The sequence below is a fragment of the Triticum urartu genome, chromosome 5 (assembly GCF_003073215.2).
Source record: "Triticum urartu cultivar G1812 chromosome 5, Tu2.1, whole genome shotgun sequence".
In the NCBI taxonomy this organism is placed as follows: Eukaryota; Viridiplantae; Streptophyta; class Magnoliopsida; order Poales; family Poaceae; genus Triticum; species Triticum urartu.
In genome coordinates, this window is record NC_053026.1 from 396,927,276 (window position 1) to 396,948,527 (window position 21,252).

The 21,252-nt window shown below is 50.8% G+C and overlaps 1 protein-coding gene across 1 annotated transcript; it reads right to left on the reverse strand.

Annotated features, from left to right (window-relative positions):
* Window positions 1-18,748: 18,748 nt before the first annotated feature.
* On the reverse strand, window positions 18,749-19,246 carry LOC125555382 (ethylene-responsive transcription factor ERF073-like). Its single transcript, XM_048718360.1, has one exon. It carries the CDS (start codon window positions 19,244-19,246, stop codon window positions 18,749-18,751), a length of 498 nt encoding a protein of 165 aa, XP_048574317.1.
* Between the last annotated feature and the right edge of the window lie 2,006 nt (window positions 19,247-21,252).

Here is a 21,252-nt window from a genome sequence, read left to right on the forward strand (position 1 = left end):
CGCTGCCACGGGAGGGTAGGACAAAAGATGTCATGTAAGTTCTTTTCCATAAGCACGTATGACTTGATGTCTACTACACAACCTTCTTCTTGTAGAGTTACCGATGAACGCTCCAAGCAAAACACATATCATGTGGCGAATAAAAATATAGCTCCAAGTAAAGTTACCGATGAACGAAGACGAAAGAGGCTTGGCCCGGATGCCATCCCTTCTTTTGTCTTCGTTCATCGGTAACTTTATTTGGAGCTATATTTTTATTCGCCACATGATATGTGTTTTGCTTGGAGCGTCATTTTATTTCATTTTGTTTTAACGCCCCTAACTAGTGCATGTATATTTGGAATACATGCCTACATTACATTGATTAACTGGAGCTAGTTCTGTGTCACCCTATGTTATAACTGTTGCATGAGGAATTGCATCCGACATAATTATCCATCACTGATCCAATGCCTACGAGCTTTTCACATATTGTTCTTTGCTTAGTCACTTTTCCGTTGCCACTATTACAATCGCTACAAAACCAATACTGTTACTTTTGCCACCGTTACCGTTACTTCCATATTACTTTGCTGCTAAATATTTTGCTGCAGATATTAAGTCTTTCAGGTGCGGTTGAATTGACAACTCAACTGTTAATACTTGAGAATATTCTTTGGCTCCCCTTGTGTCAAATCAATAAATTTGGGTTGAATACTCTACCCTCGAAAACTGTTGCGATCCCCTATACTTGTGGGTTATCAACCTCCCCTTTCCCTGCTCCTCCTCACCGTGCGCCTGAGTTCCATGGCACATCCAGCCTCCAGGAGCTTCGTCTCCCTTGCTCCACGCCAAGGGCGATGGTACGTAGCCACTCCGTCCTACTGCTGCTCTTCCCGTGCTGCTACACCGCCGACCTCCTGTTGCCACGGTACCACCGCCTCGCAACCTCGTGCGCCTCTGCCTCTGTTGCCTCCGGTTGTGGTTGTTTCGTTTTGGGCTTCGTGGAAAAATCCTCTTCGATAAGTGTATGACTACACGGTGACGTGTCAAGTACCTCTACCGCCGTCTCCAGAAACGCCAAGTACCCCTACGCACGAAGACGCCGAGACCATTTTGGGATTCACCAAGTACCGCTACCGATGACTCGAACATCTACGAAAATGTGTACACTATTGTCGCCGAGATCGCGAGAACCTCTACTGACGACCCTGGAGCATGCGAGAACCTCTACCGACAACCTCGGAGCGTGTACGACGACCATTGTCGAAGACCCGTACCTCTACCGCTTCCCGAACATGAATGACTACTTCCACTACGACCGTCCCGAGAACGTCTACTCCCTCTACACCACTCCGCACTTGATCCGTTCCGAAAAGGCACGCTTCGAAGGTATAACCGCCGAGACGATGACCCATGGACGAATGCATGTGTTGTTTGAGATGCATGCTTGGATGTTGTATCCGCCCATGAACGTTAGATGTTCCCATGTTTGACATCGCCGTCGACCCGTGGGAACCCGGTAACCGGGAGCACCCCACCATCTCTTGCGTGTTCCACACACCCGCACACTTCTCTTTTGCATCGGTATCTCAATCGAGTTACCGGAACCGATATGTTGCCGTGGCACCCTTTCGTTTCGCCATGGGGACAAATGCTTCATATCATGCTCATGTCAACATTTCCATAAAATTGCATAAACTTGTATATGTCATCCGCATCATGATAACAACATTTAAAATGTTTAAAATTTTTGTTTGCATTAAATTGCTAAAATACATGTGAGGATTTTCCAGAATTGTTGTTTGGTGTTCTGGCCTCATCTAGACTTGTCGAAATAGTTAGTCTTATTATGCCTCACCTCTTGCCATGTTTAACAACATTAAATATTGTTGGGTACATAAACAAGAGCGAACTAAATAATTAGAATGTGGTCTTCGTAAATATGCAACTCGTTGCATATTGAGCTCCACTTAACTTGTAGTATTGTTTGTGCACTTTGCCTTGCCATGCCATGTTTCTTTAAACCGGACATGCATCATACTTGGTTGTGCATCATGCCATGTTTATGCTTGTTTGTTTACTATGTTGTTTGCTTCTTTCCGATTGCGCTTATCCTTGATAGTTTCAGTCACCTTGCGATTGTGAGGATCCGTTCGACTACATGGGGTCGTCTTCTTCATGGACTCATTCTTCTTCCTAGTGGGATTTCAGGCAAGATGACCGTCACCTTGGCTACCATTACTATCTTTGCTATGCTAGTTGTCTCGATGCTATCGCTGTGTCGCGCTACCTACCACTTGTTTATCAAGCCTCCCAAATTTTCATGATAGCCTCTAACCTTTTCACCCTTCCTAGCAAACCGTTGTTTGGCTATGTTACCGCTTTGCTCAGCCCCTCTTATAGCGTTGATAGTTGCAGGTGCAGCTGCAAGTTGTTCCATGTTGGGACATGGATATTCTTGGGATATCACAATATCTCTTATTTAATTAATGCATCTATATACTTGGTAAAGGGTGGAAGGCTCGACCTTATGCCTGGTGTTTTGTTCCACTCTTGCCGCCCTAGTTTCCGTCATATCGGTGTCATGTTCCTTGATTTTGCGTCTCTAACACGGTGAGGAGTATGGGACCCTCTTGACAGTTCGCTTTGAATAAAACTCTTCCAGCAAGGCCCAACATTGGTTTTACCATTTGCCTAATAACAACTAAAACTTGCATAGGGACTTGCCGCCCCCCCGTGGATTTTTAATCAACCCCCCTGGGCCAGTGCTCCTCTGAGTGTTGGTCCGAACTGAGTAGACTGTGGGGCCACCTCGGGGAAACTCGAGGGTTGGTTTTACTCGTAGCATGTCTCATCCGGTGTGCCTTGAGAACGAGATATGCGCAGCTCCTATCGGGATTTGTCAACACATTCGGGCGGTCTTGCTGGACTTGTTTTACCATTGTCGAAATGTTTTGTGCGCCGGGATTCTGAGTCTGGTAGGGTGTCTCGCGATGGAGGATTGTCTCCGCGGATCGTGAGATTGTTGGGCTAAGTTGGGACACCCCTGCAGGGTTTAAACTTTCGAGAGCCGTGCCCATGGTTATGTGGCAGATTTGAATTTGTTAATATCCGGTTGTAGAGGACTTGAAGTAAACTCCAATAAAATACACCAATCGCGTGCGTAACTGTGATTGTCTCCTTTCAGGGAAGTTCGAGAGGAGAACATGGTTGGGTTATGTTTGAACGTAAGTAGTTCAGGATCACTTCTTGATCATTTCTAGTTTGCGACCGTTTGCGTAGTTTCTCATCTTACTCTTGTACTCGTAAGTTAGCCACCATACATTGCTTAGCCGTTGCTGCAACCTCACCACTTATCCTTCCTTACCCTTTAAGCTTTGCTAGTCTTGATACCTATGGTAATGGGATTGCTGAGTCCTCGTGGCTCACAGATTACTACAACAACAGTTGCAGGTACATGTAATGCGATGATCTGACATGAGAGCGATGCTTGATTGCTTTTGGAGTTCTTCTTCTTCGATCAAGGGATTAGGTTCAGGTCGGGGAGCCTGGGATTAGCAGGGTGGATGCCGTTCTTCTTTTTGTTTGTTTTCATCCGTAGCCGGATCCTGCTCTTATGTATGATGATTGCTATGTATTGATGAATTGTTGAATGAATGATATAACTTGTGGCGAGTGTAGGCCTTTATCTTGTATTCTCATCTATTCGGTACATGGTATGTTGTAATGATTTCCACCTTGCTATGCGCTCGAAATGTGGTTGTGCCCCAATCATGAGTTCATCACGTGATTGGGATAGAATCGCATCTTGGGTGCGACAGCCAGGACGTCCAAGGTACACTCAGGCAGATCAGCCGGACCGCCCCCCTCGAGGACGGGACCAGACACCTGATAAAACCAAACAACCTCCCACTCACCCTCACTGTCAATGCAAGGAGCCATTGTGACTAGGGTATGAGTACGACCTACGTCGTGACCTGGACGCTCGGGTAGGTCTGACAAGGTACACCTACGGACCTAAAAGAGATCCTCATGTTAGACAGGACAGATAAAAATCCTGGCTAGACCAAAATGATAGAGCTCAGGAGCTGCAATGACCCAGGATAACAGACATCTCCGGCGCGACGTAGCCCGAATCAGGGGCGCCGCTCATCTTCTTTGCTTCACAGATAGAGTGATGCAGCAGCAATTCCCGGAGTGTTTGAGCCCTATGACAGGACAACAGATCCGGTCGTATGGATTGAGGATTTTCTGCTACACATATGCATGGCACAAGGAGATGACCTCCACGCCATCAAGTACTTACCGTTAAAGCTCAAGGGTCCGGCCAGACACTAGTTAAATAGCCTTCCCGAAGACTCCATAGGATGTTGGGAGGAGCTAGAGGAGCCCTTCTGAGCTAACTTCCAGGGCACTTATGTTTGACCCCCGGACGTTGACGACCTGAGCCAGATAATCTAGCAGCCCGACAGTTTTGGAATTGGTTTTTGACCAAGAAGAACCAAAGTGTTGACTGTCTAGACGCCAAAGCAATAGCCGCCTTCAGGTATAGCATTCGGGATGAATGGCTAGCATGTCAGCTCGTCCAGGACAAGCCGAAAACAATGTCTGCGCTTACCTCCCTAATGCCCCGCTTCTGCGCCAGAGAGGACAGTTGGCTAGCTCATAGAAGCACCAACCCAGAAGCTCTTGGCACCTCAGAAGTCCGGGACAGGAACGGGAAGCCTCGACGGAACAAGAACAAACATCGCCACAACAACGGCGAAGCTGATGAGACGGCAGTAAGTGCTGGATTCTATAATCTGAAGTCCGAGTCACGGAAAAAGCCTTCTAAAGGCAACCAGGATGGCCCAACCAAATTGGACTCAATCCTAGATAGGCCCTGCCAGATCCATGGCACCGCCAAAAAAACCGCCAACCACACCAACCGTAGTTGTTGGGTGATAAAACAGGCTGGCAAGCTCACAGCTGAAGACTCTGGCAAAAGCCCATGAAGCGAGGACGATGAGGAGCCCCACAGGTCGAACAATGGAGGCCAAAAACCTTCCCTTCTGAGGTCAAGACGGTGAACATCATCTACTCCACCCATATACCAAGGAAGGAGAGGAAGCGTGCGCTATGTCATGTGTACGCCGTCGAGCCTGTAGCGCCGAAGTTCAACCCGTCGTTGAATTGCCCAATTGCCTTTGACCGCGGAGACCATCCGACCAGTATCCGTCATGGAGGATTGGCGGCCCTGGTACTCGGTCCCATTGTCGATGGTACCACCTCATGAGAGTCCTCATGGGCGGAGGCAGTAGTCTCAATATGATATATGCAGACATGGTGGGGAAAATGGGGATCGATCCGTCAAGGATCAAACCCAGCAACCCCACCTTCAAGGGGGTCATTCTAGGCATAGAGGCCCGCTGCTCAGGCACGGTAACCCTGGAAGTGGTATTCGGCTCACTGGACAACTTCCAAAGCGAAGACCTGATCTTCCATATCACCCCATTCTGAAGTGGCTATCACGCCCTCCTCGGCCGAATGGCGTTCGCCAAATTCAATGCCATCCCACATTATGCATACCTCAAGCTGAAGATGCCTAGTCCCGTGGGCATCATAACGATCAACGGCAACATGGAGCGCTCACTCCGGACCGAGGAACACACTACAGCTTTGGCAGCCGAAGACCAAGCCGCCGCCAACGGGCCGAAGTATCAACCCGCCGTAAAGGCTAGAGATATGATTAAACGAACTCGATCCCGATCCCTGTCATGGGAGCCTACCTGTGTTCGTCGCAAATAGGGATACGCGCCCCATGACATTCCCAACATGGTGGCACTCTATGTGCCCCGTCAGCACAACTTCGTGCACAAGATACCGTGGGTGGTCGTCGGGGCCTATAGTAAACACATAGCACCATGTGTTCAGCTTGACTGAACTATGGCATCACCACGTCCTCGGACGACAACGGGTATGACTCCGGACTTGCTTAGCATCAAGCTACGACCGCAATGCTACATCTCAAGGTCCCTATCGAAGGCACCCTGCACCAGCATGCGGCGTTCTACACGGATGTCCAATTCACCCCCTTCACCTCGTAGAAGCAAAGGCGTAGACATGCAGTAGGGCACAGTTGAGGCTTCGACCCACGCATCAAGGCCCTGTGTAAACCTTTCTCTCTAAAATTTTCCTTTCTTTTTACTTATCATAAGCGCCTCAGCAGTTTGAATTGTACGAATAGACGTCCAGAGCTTATGGAAAATAAAAACACCTTTTACGGTGTTCGAGCATCTGCATTATCTAGCCCTCTCTTTTTTTTTCTCTTTTTCCTACTCTTCAAACAGTTGGGCATGCAAGCATTGTGTAACAAACACAAATCGGCTAATTGACCAAAGGCTTGGTCTTCCCATCAGCTCTACATAATAATTCCGGCACCACTTTCTGTTGTCTGTTCGGCGTCTCGGATATTGCACTATATGCATTAGTTCTGAACTATGTCTTGGGTCAATAGTTGGGTTGCCCAGCTCCTGTGCTTGCCTTCTTACGTTCCGCATGTTCGGCTAAGAAGGTAAAGGGAGAACCCCCTGCGATTTTACTACTGGCTAGTCTAGCTAAGCACCTCAGGGGAGAAAGCCGAAAACTGACCGTCATAGTAAGCGAGAACTGGTCGGCGAGAAATCGTTGGCGATTTATCCGTGTCATACGCAGGGTTCGTCCTAGCACAAACCATGTGATTACCAAGGAATGCCTTGGCTCCCACGTACATCACACCGGGGGCTAGTCCTTAGCTCCCGCCGTCAAGCTCCTATGGCTAAAGGAAAGCAATAAAGCTGCATAGTCCGATTTCCTAGTCTCTCTCCTGCATTACCGCCTTTAGGTACCGAGACGTCGGCTAAGGGTAATAGTGCAGGGACAAAACACCCCTTGCAATATTCATTTGGGTGCTGAAGCCGACGGCTAGTAGCTTTCAGAATAATAAATGGCCGCACATGAGTCAAAATAAAAACACCATAGTAGATAACATACAAACGGGCCGCATTATAAAACAAAAGATTCAGTTGGCAACTTCATACAATCACTCAATGATTACATCCTTAAAACACTAGCCCTCTATCGCCCAAGCACCATCCATAACTTGTGCGAAATACAGTTCAGGACAACGATGCTCCTTCCCAACCGGCGGGGGACCAGTGGCCATGTCTATCGGCTTGATCCTAGGCCAGTGAACCATGGTCTTCGCAAAGGCCAGCCTAGCTCCTTCAAGGCACGCAGAATGCTTCACGGTATCAATCTGCAGTGATGCATCACGCAGCCTCTGCATCAGGCCAAAGTACTTGTCCAGAATGGGCTCTATGGGCCACAGGTGGACACAAAGATCCTTCGGGGCTGGCTTGGCCATCCGATGTAGCTCCATCAGCTGCTTCATCTGGTTGCTGAGGGGGGGAGGGTGCTCGGGAGCCTAGAACTGTGACCAGAAAAGTCATCATTCGGAGTCCTCCCATGTAGCATAGTGCTTCGCTGCAGCTGCCACACTCTTCGGAAGCTTAGCGAAAATGCCCGTGGAGCGCCAGACCCACGTCAGCAAGGTGAACCTGTTGCCTCCAAAAACACTCTATAGTGAGTATTTCTTACCATCTGTGATATTCCCCACTTGGCGGAGCTCCTCTTGGACACCCTGCACTTCTGTTCTGGCCTCCTGGAGCTCGTTGTCTGCCTTGGATAGCTTGGAGGACTGCTCTTTCCGCTTCTGCTCAAGGGCCTCACATTTCGTGATAGCATCCTTGAGCTCCACCTGCACTTCTGCCACTCGAGCCTCGTGCTTTTTGCCAGCGATCTTCACCTTCTCAAGTTCGGCCACCGCCTCTTCGGCAGCTACTTTCTTTTCGGCCGCCTCGGCCTCGGCCTTCTTTAGCGCCACCTTGAGGCTCTCAACCTTTGCGGTGGCAGCTGCAATCATCAAACACCATGTGCTCAGCATACAATCCAGAATGTAATTGTCCGACAGTATTAACTATGTATTTCGATAAGAGCTTACCTTGTGCCTCATCATGTCATTTGTTGACAAGGTCAAGTCCTTCATCGGAATGTATCAGCTTCCGATCCATATCCTCTAGGATAGTGGCATTAGCAGACACGGCCAAGGACAATGCCTGCGATATCAAATCAATCATGATACTTTACATGTTGGACTACAGATATTTGACCCTCTGTAAGGTTTTTGCAATCCTTACAGAGTCTCGGGGGCTGTTATATATACGGCCTGCTCAAACTTTGATGAAAAAAGTTAAATCCATTTTGCGGGGAAAGGACATTACTTGACTTACCTCGAAGCCTGTGAGAAGGCCATGGACGGCATCATTCAGTCCCGTATGGACTTACCGAACACCCTGTAGAACCGCGCCCATAAAGGTGCGGTGCCCTTTGACGATAACAGAGTTGTTCACCAACTCCTCCACCGAGTCCAACCAGCCCGCCGCCGACTGGTTCTTGGCATGCGACACGGGCGGCGAGACCACAAGCCCTTCCTCACCGGAAGGCGGGACCGGCACGTATGACAGCCTTGGAGGCTCAGGTGCGGCTGGCTAAGAGGGTCCGGGCTCCTCCCGCATTCGCCAGGGGGGACGCACCCTCTTGGTGTTCCGTGACCGAGGCATCAGCCTCGGCCATGGCTGTGTCGCCCCCCTCCCCTATGTTCGGACTGGGGGGTCCTTCGGGACAGCACCTCCGCGGCGTCTTCAGGAACCAGGGGAGGCGCGGAGCGCGACACGGATCCGCTATCCGCCAACTCGTCGGGCGGAAAAGTCCCCTCCGAGGTCAGCTCGGTAGGGTAATTGCGTGGTGGGCTATGATATTAATTGGTTCCCATCAGTAAAGATACTTGTAAAACAAAGTAAACAAGAAATATCTAGGTTCACACCTCATGGTGGGGGGCTTGACCCTGTGTTCCTTCTCCGAAACCTTTTCAGACATTGCGGACTCCTCATCGGAGTCCGAACTATCGGGCAAGACTAGCTTGGGCTTGCACGGCCTCTTCTGGACCCGAGGAGGCTGCTCCTCTTCGACATCCCCGGACGTCGCCCTCTTCTTGGAGTGGGAGGAGGTGCTCTCCTCCTCGTCTTCTTCCTCGTCCCCATCCTAAGCGGACGGGACAACGGTGTCTCCGGACTTGGTGTCCAGACGACCTCTTCGGCGGAGGCCTTCCCTGGCCTCCGGTAAATCCTTCTTCTTCTTCCCTTTCTTTTCGAGCGCCTTTTAAGATGCCACGACCAGCAGCTCCTCCAGTTGAGCCGATATGGGCTCTTCAGGCATTGGAGCCGGACTGCTGATTTTCTCGGCCTTCTCGAGCCAGCCCTGTAAAGGCCACAAGATGAAGCTTAAGCTGAATTTTATGCAGCATGACCACCCGAATATATACCGGGCAAGAGCCCAATTACCTTCCTCAGGGGATTTGCGGTGTCGAGACTGATGTCTTCATTCTCGGCCGACTAGTCCTCCTGGGGCTTAAATAGTTGACCCCACACCTTGTCGTAGGTTATGCCGAGGAGGTACTACATGGTGGCCGGGTCGTCAGACTTGTAAGACTACATCGTACTGGCCCTTAGCTTGCAAGCAAGGAGCCGGCGTCTGAGCATTATCTGGACCACATTGGTCAGCTTGGCGCCGGTCTCCATCATGCTGATGGCGCGCTTCTGCAGCATCTTCATCTCACCGATGGACCCTAGTTACGACCTTTTTTGGTCCACGCGGTCAGTCTTGCTGGGGGCTGGATCTGAATTCGGAAGCAGCCTTCCAGGCCGCATCCCTTAGCTCTGTAATGTAGAACCACTCTTTCTGCCACACCTTGACAGTGTCAATAAACCGACCCTCTGGCCATTGGACACGGGTCGGCTTGCTGATCATCGCTCCGCCACAGTCCACCTGGGCACCGCTAGCCACCTTCGGCTTAACAATGAACACTTTCAGCCACAGGCCGAAGTGTGGCTAAACTCGTAGAAGGACCTCACAAACAATGATGAAGGCCGATATGTGGAGGAGGGAGTTGGGGGCTAGATCATGGAAATCTAGCCCGTAAAAGAACATCAACCCCCTTACAAGGGGTGCAGAGGAAATCCTAGCCCCCGAGTAAAGTGGGGGAGGAATACTACCCTCTCGTCCGGCTTGGACGTGTGGATGATCTGGCCCTCCTCGGGGGCCCGATGGGCGATGTCAACCGATAAATAGCCAGCCCGCTTCAACTCCATGATGTCGTCATTGGTGACGATGGAGGCATCCCACTTGCCATGTGCGCCAGATCCAGCCATGGTCGAAGCTTGGGAAGAGCTGGAAGGGATTCGCCGCGGAGGAACAAGGCAGGGCGCTGGAGCTCTAGAGATTGGAAAGGCAACAGCGGGAGGTGGAAGAAGGTGTAAGACAGTAACTGTAGCAGTTCCTCTCTTTTATAAGCCACGGAAGAGCCAAGGGTTACCCTTTTCATGGTGCGGGCCTCTCCACTTCCCGATACGCTTGCGACGTTATGCGCGGGTGGGGGAATCAAAATCGTTAATCATATCCCCTAAAAATGGGACACGAACTCTGCCTTCATGAGACATACCAATGGAGGGGCGGCCTCGAGACGCCCATCGAGAACTGCCAGCCGCTCGGTGTTATGACCGGTCGCGACCCTTCGCTAAAAGTTGTCAGACGTGTGCACTGTTCACACTTGAGCACTTTGGCCTTCTAGCCTAAGTAAAGTAGACGCTCTGGATTCTGGACACCACTCAACTCCGAGCACACACATGACAAGATGAAGAACTTGCCTCGCAAGCCGAAGATTGTAAGTTGTGCGGATGCCGGACACAAGCCCTGTCATTGGAAGCTAGTTCGGGGGCTACTGAGGGAGTCCTGGATTAAGGGGTCCTCGGGACGTCGGCCTACTACATCCGGGCCGGACTGATGGGCCACTATGGGGCCAAGCTAGAGTGCAGATCCGTGGTTGGATAGGAGATCTTCGGAATCGTGGTGTGCCCTCCAAGTCAAGATTAGGCATGATCCTTCCTTCTTTGTAACCGATCTCCTATAACCCTAACTCTACTGGTGTCTATATAAACCAAGGGGTTTTAGTCTTTAGGGTTAGAGCAACATCCATTACCCCCATCAACCTAGGGTTTAGCTCGCCTGATCTCGAGGTAGATCGATTTTGTAACCATATCATTCACATCAAATACAATCAAGCAGGACATGGGGTTTTACCTCTTCGAGAGGGCCCAAACCTGGGTAAACACCATGTTCTTCGTCCCTTGTTTCCCATTGATCCTAGATCCATAGCTCGGGACCCCCTACCCAAGATCCGCCAGTTTTGACACCGGCAGCCTCGGCCTTGACATGTGAAGCATTTGATGGAACTCGTCTTGATGGTCTCATCTGTTGGAGTAGATTATGATGAAGCTCCAGGCTCGAAGTTGCTTGTAGTAGGAGGGTGACTTGAAAGTGTTGAAGTTTTCTTGTAACTTGATTGTCACCATTGCTTGTAGATGCTCTAGTCGATGTAGGAGGTGTTGAAGTAGCGGGAGCTTGATAGGAAGAGTCGTAGGTCTTGGACGAGTACTTGGTGTATTTGAAATCATCGTGCACTTGTCGCTCGGCCTTGGTCACTTGGTGAACTAGTTCGAGAAGGTTCGAATAGGGTTGTAAGTCGGCAATCTTCTATATTGGGTGATTGATGCCGTTAAACAAGCGTGCCATAGTTTTCTTGTCATCTTCCTTGACATTGGCATGTATGATGGCAATCTCCATTTCATGGTAGCTAGTATTCTTCCACAGGCTTCGTGCCTTGCTTGAGGAGTTGCAACTTCTTGAAGAGATCCCGGGTGTAGTGTGTAGGCATGAAGCAAGCTCTCATAACACCCCTCATTTGTGTCCATGTCATGATTGGTGGTCCACCTCACTCTTGGCGTCTTGCTATCACTTTTTTCCACCATATGAGAACATAGTATTGGAACTTAAGGGAGGCCATTGCAATTTATTCTCCTTGTCATAATTGTGAAGATGGTGTATCTTGTCGACCTTCAATGCCCATGAGAGATACTCCTCGGGGTCGTTGCTTCCCGAAAACTTGGGCATGGTGAACTTGAGCTTTCCATAGCGTTGTTCTTCATCATGTGGACGATGATGGTGTTGTTGCATGGAGGAAGGTCTTCAATTTCGCATTCCTCTTTATGGACTTTCCGATTAGGACGAGGCATGTGTGCCCGGTTCCTTCTTTCTTGTTGCTCCTCACGGTGAGTAGCTTCCTCTTGTCATTCTTGTCGAAGTGCTTCTTCTTGTTCATGCACTTGATGTTTACGCTCGGCGACGGCTCTAGTGGCCTCACGGAGTGCACGTTGTTCTTCGAGCACTTGTTCTTAACAGCTCTTTTGTTCTTGTCAGATTGCATCGCCATCATGAGGTGCTTGACATTATGCTTGTGGAGGTTGTTCTTGGTGCCCGACGTCTTGTTCTTGGCATCTCGCTCTTCCACATTCTCGGATGCGGTCTTGCAACCCATTGCCATGGAAAGGATTTTCTTGAGCTTGGCGATCTCGAGTGTCGGTGCGGCGAGGACTTGCATCAGAGGAATAGTAGGTCAAAGAGTGGCGACTTAAGTGACGTCTTCTTGGTGAAGAGGTGGTGGAAGACGTGCAGCTCGCGATCATGTTGCGGAATTCTTCCATTTGTTTGGAGAGCTTGGCGTCGAGGTAGTTTATACGTCTCCAACGTATCTATATTTTTTGCTTGTTCCATGCTGTTATATTATCCTTCTTGGATGTTTTACAATCATTTTATAGCAATTTAATATCTTTTTTGCGACTAACCTATTGACATAGTGCCCAATGCCAGTTGTTGTTGTTTGCTTGTTTTTTACTTCACAGAATATCCCTATCAAACGGAATCCAACCGCAGCAGAACCTTTTTGAGATTTTTTTGGACCAGAAGAAAACTTGGGAGCCAAGGAAGCACCAGAGGGGAGGCATGTGGGGCCCACAATATAGCAGGGCCCGCCAGAGGCCACTAGCACGCCCTGATGGGTTGTGGGGCCCATGGGGGTCTCCTCCACCACCTCTCAGCTTTATAAATACCCAAATATTCCAGGAACCCTACGGGAGTCGACGAAGCACAATTCTAGCCACCGCAAGTTCTAGAACCACGAGATCCAATCTAGAGCCCTATTCCGGCACTCCATCGGAGGGGAACACGACCACCGAGGGGTTCATCATCCTCATTGGTCTCCTTTGATGATGCATGAGTAGTTCACCATATACCTACGGGTACATAGGCAGTAGCTAGATGGCTTCTTCTCTCTTTTTGATTCTCAATACAATGTTCTCTTAGAGATCTATTTGATGTAATGACTTTTTGCGGTGTGTTTGTTGGGATCCGATGAAGTTTGAGTTTATGATCAATCTATATCCACGAATATTATTTGAGTTTTATTATCTTATATGCATGATCTTTGTAGCCTCGTATTTCTTCTTCGAAGGTTAAGTTAGGCCAACTAGATTGATTTTTCTTGCAATGGGAAGAGGTGCTTTGTGAAGGGTTCGATCTTGCGGTGTCCTCACCCAGTGACAGAAGGGATAGCGAGGCACGCATGTATCGTTGCTGTCGGTGTCCTGGGAATGGGGGTACCCAGACTTTCCTGCCTGTGGCCCGTGGCGTGGCCCCATCAACGGCTCGGTATGGCCCATCTTCAGCAGCAACAACTCAAGACCCTCGCGAGGGGCCGAGCCTCGCGAGGCCGACGACACCAAGACCTCCCTAGGGGCAACCTCACTAGGTTGGCTCCCGAGGAGCGGAGATATCTATGCAAGGGGCACCTCGCGAGGTTCACGTGACATGAGCCATGACGACCAAGGCCAGGAGGGCGCCAACGGGCGCAGTGTACCAGTTTCCTCTTTGGTGCTAAGGAGGCAAGCCCAGGCACGGGGTCCCGAGGAATCAGGCAAAGGTTTACATATCTGTGCAACAAGACCAAGACCAGTAGGACGGCAGGACAGAGGTCATCGGGGAGCCCACAGTAGCGTCACCACCAGAGCCTTTGGAAGGCGAAGACTACTTTTGTCAGGATAGCTTGTACTAGTTGTCCCCCTTCAAACTTGGTCGTTGTGGGATCCCTTCCCGTCTAAACATTTGGGAAGAGGACCAAGGCCAATATAAATATGACCTAGCCACCACCGTATGGTGGACAGATGATTCAGATCACCCCCTCAACCACAAGCTCATCGGGCTCAAGAACACCTCACCTCCTGAGGATGGTCATCCACTTTACTAGTTCATCATCATCCCCTCGAGGCAATCCACCCACAAACTGGAGTAGGGTATTGCACCACAAGGTGGCCTGAACTAGTATAAACCCCCGTGTCTCTTGTTCTTTGGGTTCGTCGAGCTAGGCCGTGGAATCGTTGAGCGTGCAAGTCAGGGAGAGTGTGTTCTTCGTGCGCACCCCAGAGTTCGAACCTCTCAAGGGTTTGCCGGAACCCGTAATCCGACATTTGGCGCGCCAGGTAGGGGTGCGCTGAAACCTCTCTTCCATCGATCGGTGCCCCACTGCTCCACCGCTTCCATGGCTGACGCTCTTCGAGCCCGCGCTGAGCGCCGAGCCACCCTTAACGCTCGCGTCGCCCAGACGGCGCCCGTCGGTGGGCCTCCCCGTCGCTCTCCATCACCCGCTGCCAACGCTGCCACCAGCCCGGCAGGGAACGGGCAGCAAGCTTTTTCGCTGCACCCCTTCGTGCGGAGGGACGGACGCACCGCCACCCTGTTGTTGACTCCGGCCGGCTCGTCGTCCCACGCTCGCCACAGGCCCGCGGACGCGCAGGCCGCACTGCTCATGGCGCGTGAGCTCCCGCACTACCACCCCGTCGACGACATCTATGAGGATTGGCTGGACCGCATCGCCGAGCTCGTCAGCGCCGCTGGGGGCTCCCCTGCACCGTCCCTTTCGCTTCCTCGTCCGCCTCCTGTGGCGGGCGACGTAGCCCATGGAGCACCTCCGCCACCTCCACATCAAGACGTCACCCTCGCACCAAGACGCGCGGCCCCACAGCGTGACCCATAGCGTAAGGCGCCCGTGCGTGAGAAAGGAAGTTGCCAGGAAATCCCGCGGCCACAAGAAGGTGCTCATGTGCTTCTAGCACCACCATGTCAAGACCACGTGCCGCCGGCGGCGGCGGCGCGTGGATACCAAGACCAGGCTCCACCTCCATGGCGGGCTCCAGTCAACACCACGGGCTGCCGAGCTTTCACCCCCGAGCTGCGCAGCGTTGTTTGGCCCAGCAAGTTCAAGCCCGATCTGCCTCCGTGCTACGACAGCACCCCCGATCCTGCTAAGTTCCTGTAGCTCTACGAGCTGAGCATCGAGGCGGCCAATGGCGACGAGAAGGTCATGGCGAACTAGTTTCCCATGGCTCTTAAAGACGGCACGCGCTCGTGGTTCCTGAACCTGCCCGCGGGATCGATCTCCTCCTGGGGCGAGATGTGCGAGCATTTCGTCGCCAACTTCCAAGGCACTCGCGACCGCCCACCTGCCGCTGGTGACCTACGGCATGTCAAGCAGCAGCCAGGGGAAACCCTGTAGAAGTACATCCAGCATTTCAACAACGTTCGCCTCAAGATCCCCAAGGTAACGGATGAGGCCATCATCTCAGCATTCTTCGATGGCGTCCATGATGTCAAGATGAAGCAAGAGCTCGCCATACACGAGGACCTGTGCACGGCTCTAGAGATGTTCAATATGGCGACCAAGTGCGTGAGAGCTGAGGAGGGACGCTGAGGGAGTCCTGGACTAAGGGGTCCTCGGGTGTCCGGCCTGTTGGCCATGGGCCGGACTGTTGGGCTGTGAAGATACGAAGACCGAAGACTGCACCCATGTCCGGGTGGGACTCTCCTTGGTGTGGAAGGCAAGCTTGGCATCGAATATGTAGATTCCTTTCTTTGTAACCGACCTTATGTAACCCTAGATCCTCCCGGTGTCTATATAAACCGGAGGACTTAGTCCGGATAGGAGAGAATCATTATCATAGCCATACCAACTACACCTCTAGGGTTTAGCCATTACGATCTCGAGGTAGCTCAACTCTTGTAATACCCATATTCATCAATATCAATCAAGCAGGGCATAGGGTATTACCTCCATAGAGAGGGGCCGAACCTGGGTAAACATCGTGTCCCTTGTTTCCTGTTACCATCGACCTTAGATGCACAGTTCGGGACCCCCTACCCCAGATCCGCCGGTTTTGACACCGACATTGGTGCTTTCATTGAGAGTTCCACTGTGCTGTCGCCGAAAGGTTTGATGGCCCCTTCAATCGTCAATAATGACGCTGTCCAAGGAGGAACTTTCCTCCCCGGGCATATCTTCATGTTCGGCGGCTTCGCACTGCGGGCCAACTCATTTGGCCATCTGGAGCAGATCGAAAGCTATGTCCCTGGCCATCAGGTCAGATTTGGGAGCTTGAACTATGTTGCAGACATCCGTGGAGACTTGATCTTCATCGGATTCGAGACCGCGGTAGCCGCTCCCGGTCACCCCGATGGTCATGACCTAAATCTGTCATCTGACCGCATCAGGAGATTGCTCCTGTAACCGCTCTGGCCCTAGATCCGGAGCAAGCTGCGCCATCCAAGGACGGGAGGATCAACCCCACTACGGAGGCCACCGATTCCACAATGTTGGAGTCGCACATAGACTCAACCTCTCATGACGTTTTTGTCAGCGGAACTCCGGACTCGTCTCCGGTCATAAGTTACGAACCACGTGAGCCCGCGGACGCCGAGCTTGATCGTCTGTCGATCTTCGAATTCAGTGCCGCAAACATCTTCCAGCACTCGCCATTGGGCGATGTGCTAAACTCATTAAAAACTTGTCCTTGGCGGAGGACTCACACCAAAACTATATCCGGCTCGAACTAGGGGCTGACGGTGGAGAATTTTGCTTCCCACCTGCCACCCACTTCATAGCCATGGTCGAGGATTTGACCGACGAACTTGATTACGACTCCAAAGACACCGACGGTATGGATGATGATGCCGGAGAAGAAGAGGACCAGAACCCGCCGTTCACCGGACGCTGGACGGCCACTTCCTCGTATGATGTATACATGGTGGATGCACCAAAGGAGAACAGCGGCGAGGATAAGGAACATCCAGCTGAGGATAAACCTTCTGAAATACAGTCCAAGCGCCGGCGTCAGTGGCACCGCTCTAAGTCATGCCGCAGTTAAGACAGCAACACCAGCACAGGAGAAGATAACACTCCAGAAGGTGCCGAAGACAATGAAGACCCCGTCGATACAGTTAATGAACAAGATAAACGGGAAGGCGAGCAGGTTAGCCCCGGTAAACAGGCCACGCATGAAGATTCGGAGAACAATAATTACCTTCTGCTCTCCGAGGACGAGGTGAGCCTCAGCACCGAGGATTTCATCGTGCCTGAGGAACCTCTTGAGCAGGAGCGCTTCAAACGTCAGCTAATTGCCACTGCAAGGAGCCTAAAAAAGAAGTAGCAGCAACTTCAAGCTGACCAAGATCTGCTCAATGATAAATGGACTGACGTCCTAGCAGCCGAATAATACGGCCTCAAGCGCCCAACCAAAAAGCTACCCAAAGCGCAAATTGCTACCTCAGTTTGACAAGGAGGCGCTGGAATACATACCTCCATCGTACAATGCGGTTGACCGACCACCACGTGGTCGAGACAAAATGACAACCCACACTGAACACCAGCCAGTCCCGCCTCAGTGCACAGGTAGAGGTAAGTTAGCTCACGGTCACACATATGACCTCCAGCAAAACCTGAACAATAAAGCAGGACATACTAGATCAATCTAAGTATTGTGAGGACGTGCCTCGACACGCGGCGATGGCCACCTATTCGGACGTGACAAATTTAGTCATGCACGGGCTGAAAACTGCAGACGGGCTCCATCAGAGCTACGTCACGATACGGCCCGATATAGAGGCACCGCACACCCTCATTGCTTCACCGATGAGGTCCTGGATCATGAATTCGCAGAAGGGTTTGAACCCATGAATATAGAATCATATGATGGAACCACGGACCCCGTGGTGTGGATCGAAGACTTCATTCTCCACATTCATATGGCCCGCGACGATGACCTCCACGCCATCAAATACCTCCCTTTAAAACTCAAGGGGCCAGCTCGGCACTGGCTCTACAGTCTGCCTGCAAATTCTATTGGCAGCTGGGAGGACTTGGAAGAGGCCTTCCTCGATAACTTCCAAGGTACATATGTTCGACCTCCGAGCGCTGATGACTTAAGCCATATAGTTCAACAGCCCGGAGAGTCCGCCAGGAAATTCTGGACTAGGTTCTTAACTAAAAAAAACCAAATTGTCGATTGCCCGGATGCCGAAGCCCTAGTAGCCTTCAAACACAGCATCCGCGACGAATGGCTCGCTCGTCACCTCGTCCAAGAAAAGCCAAAATCCATGGCAGCCCTTACGACACTCATGACCTGCTTTTGTGCGGGCGAGGACAGTTGTAATACTCGCGCATCTTGTGGGCAACATTAAAGCAATTGTCTGCCATGTTAGAGCATCTCCAACAGAATCGCAACACGCGGCACTTTAAAAAAGCGTTTACAGTGCTGAGATCGAGAAGTAGAGATAGAGAGTAGAGGATAGTTCTCAACATAGATAGATAAAAAATATTATTCAAATACTCCTCGTCGTCCGACTCCTCCTCAGTGATGTCCTCCTCCGACGTCTGATTGTAGGCATGAAGATACCGATCGTCGCCGGATTCCTAGGGCGACGCTGCTCCTAGCCTCATGTTGAATTGAGCGTCCGCTTTTCGCCTACGCTTCTCCTCGTGATAGGGGGCTCGCTCCGCCTTCCTCTTGTCCCTCTCCGCCCTCCTTTGCTCGTAGAACTCGCGCTCGTTGATGATGTCCTGCGGGGAGCGTTGGCGCCACAGTGCCATGGCTTCCTCATCCATCTCGGCGATGCCGAGACGGTGCTCCCGCCTTCGGTTGTCACCACGATCCTCGTCGGTGATAAGCCGCGGCAGAGGCGCGAGCTCCTGTGCCCGCTCCCGCGTCGGCACGTTGGGGAAGTTCAATGTTCTATGAGGCCACCGAAGGCGCCACGCTGCTGCATCGTACGCGCGGGCGGCCTCGTTGGCGGTGTCGAAATTGCCGAGGCCGAGGCGCATCCCGCGGTACCGGATCTCGGCAGAGAAGCCGCCGGAGGGGCGCGCGCGGATGCCGCGGTATCCCCAAGTTTCCCGGCGACACGGCGGCATGGTGGCGCGGTGGCGGTGAGGAAAGAAAGAGCGGGGAGAGAGCGGTGGCGAGGCACAGAGCGGGGAGAGAGCGGTGGCAAGGCACAGAGAGGTGGGCGGGCGTTGGATTTTATAAAGCGCGCCAGAGGCCGCGCGCCAAAACTAGTGCATGCTCGGCCGCTTTTTCCCGCGCGCGCAGTCCTTTGTCTCTGCTATCTCTACTCTCTTCTCTATTGCTATATTTATTTTCTATTTAATATTTATCTCTACTTCTCTACTCTCTATTATTGTCTCTCTACTTTTCCCTACTCTAATAAAAAATAGAGTTGGTGATGATGGTGTTCCTGCCATCCTGCAATATAGGCCATTCGATTTATATCCGACGGATAGGAAGGAAACTGTGGCAATTTTGCAAAAAGATACCCACACCCCTCTCCGCATTTGCAAATAAGGCATTCCCTCGTTCATCCTCTTCTCCCACAAGATAAACTACTCATAAAAATGCATCTTGATGCGTGCAACGCATGGGCATCTTGCTAGTTCTAAAAAACTATCCATCATTTGCCACACTACTGGTTGCAGATGAAATACCTACCCAAGCACAGCGCGATACATGAGCGACGCACAATTACAAATTGATATTCTGTTGGACTATGGAGGCTATAACCAATTACTTTTACGGGAACAATAGCACCTAGGAAATTTGAAGGGTAGGTATGAACAAAATTGGAACTGCACATGTACTGCTAAGTCATTCAATACACACATTACCAATCGAGGAGGAGAACGATGGTCGGGGCGGCCTCTGTGAGTCATGGTCGGCAACAGGAGTCAGTTCATTGTCCACGACGGTGGTGCTACTGCGCTTGGCGTCGGCTTCCGGGGAGAAGATCCAAGACCATGGAAGACGGTGCCGGGGAAGAGGCTCCGTGTACGACGACGACGGTGGACCGGCTCTAGTGCGGCGTACGAGGTCGTCGATGAGGCAGATGCGCTGCGGTGGACGAGTGCGCCGATGTAGAAGGGGAGGAGCACAAAGGTTGCAGTGTCGTGGAGAAGTCTATTTTGAGGTGGGGATGGAAAATGGGGAGTATTCAGGTGTACTACTCTGGGTGCCGGGGTGGGGTTGGCTGGGTAGGGTGAACCTGAAGTTACGAAAACAGCCCCCTACCAACTGTCATCCGTAGGCCTGTTCCGAAGGCTATGATGGTAACTTCCCACTGCTCGAATCAGGGTCGCGGGAGATTTTCCCGCCGACCTCAAAATTTTGTGACACTGAACTCCCCGTGTGGCGTGTTGGGTGATTCGGCTAAGCAACTAGCGAGTAGTACTAGTAAACTCTGCATATTAGGTTTGATCGAAGTCAAACTTCCTAAAGTTTGACCAAGTTTATAGAAAAATATAAACATTTACCATAACAGATATGTATGATGTGAAAGTACATTCAATAATGAATCTAATGGTATTTATTTGTTATTGTATATGTTAATATTTTTTGTTATAAACTTTCTGAGAGTTTACAAAACTTGACTTTGACCAATGCTAATACACAGACTTAAATAAAAACGGAGGGTGTACACATTTGTTTTCTTAGTATGTAGTGAATTAATCATTTGTTGAAATTGTGAAATAAATATATTAGGCTACTGACTTCGAATGTAATGGTCTATACAATTCTATAGTTACAATCATTGTCGAATTCCAAGATGTATACGAGGTCTATAGTACTTCACAACATTCTCAAACTCGCATAATCCCAGTCAAATGACAATCAAAATGCATTTCATAGTTATTACTTTGTAGGATGCAACAAAACCAACAATAACTCTACATCAGCCATCATAAAAGCAACATTTTGAACATATCCCAATGTGTGAATGAAACATGCAGATAGAGCTTGCGAAGATCGAGCAGATAGGGCGGGAAAGATTGTATGTATGTGGACGAGAGAGTAGGAGACAAACCTAACGAAACAAAAAGAGGGAGATAGAGAGAGAAAGAGAGAGGAAGAAGTTAGGTCCGTGAGA

Bases quoted from the DNA above. Each gene is read 5' to 3' on its own strand.
- LOC125555382 (XM_048718360.1), bottom strand. From the start codon at position 19,246: ATGCCGCCGTGTCGCCGGGAAACTTGGGGATACCGCGGCATCCGCGCG.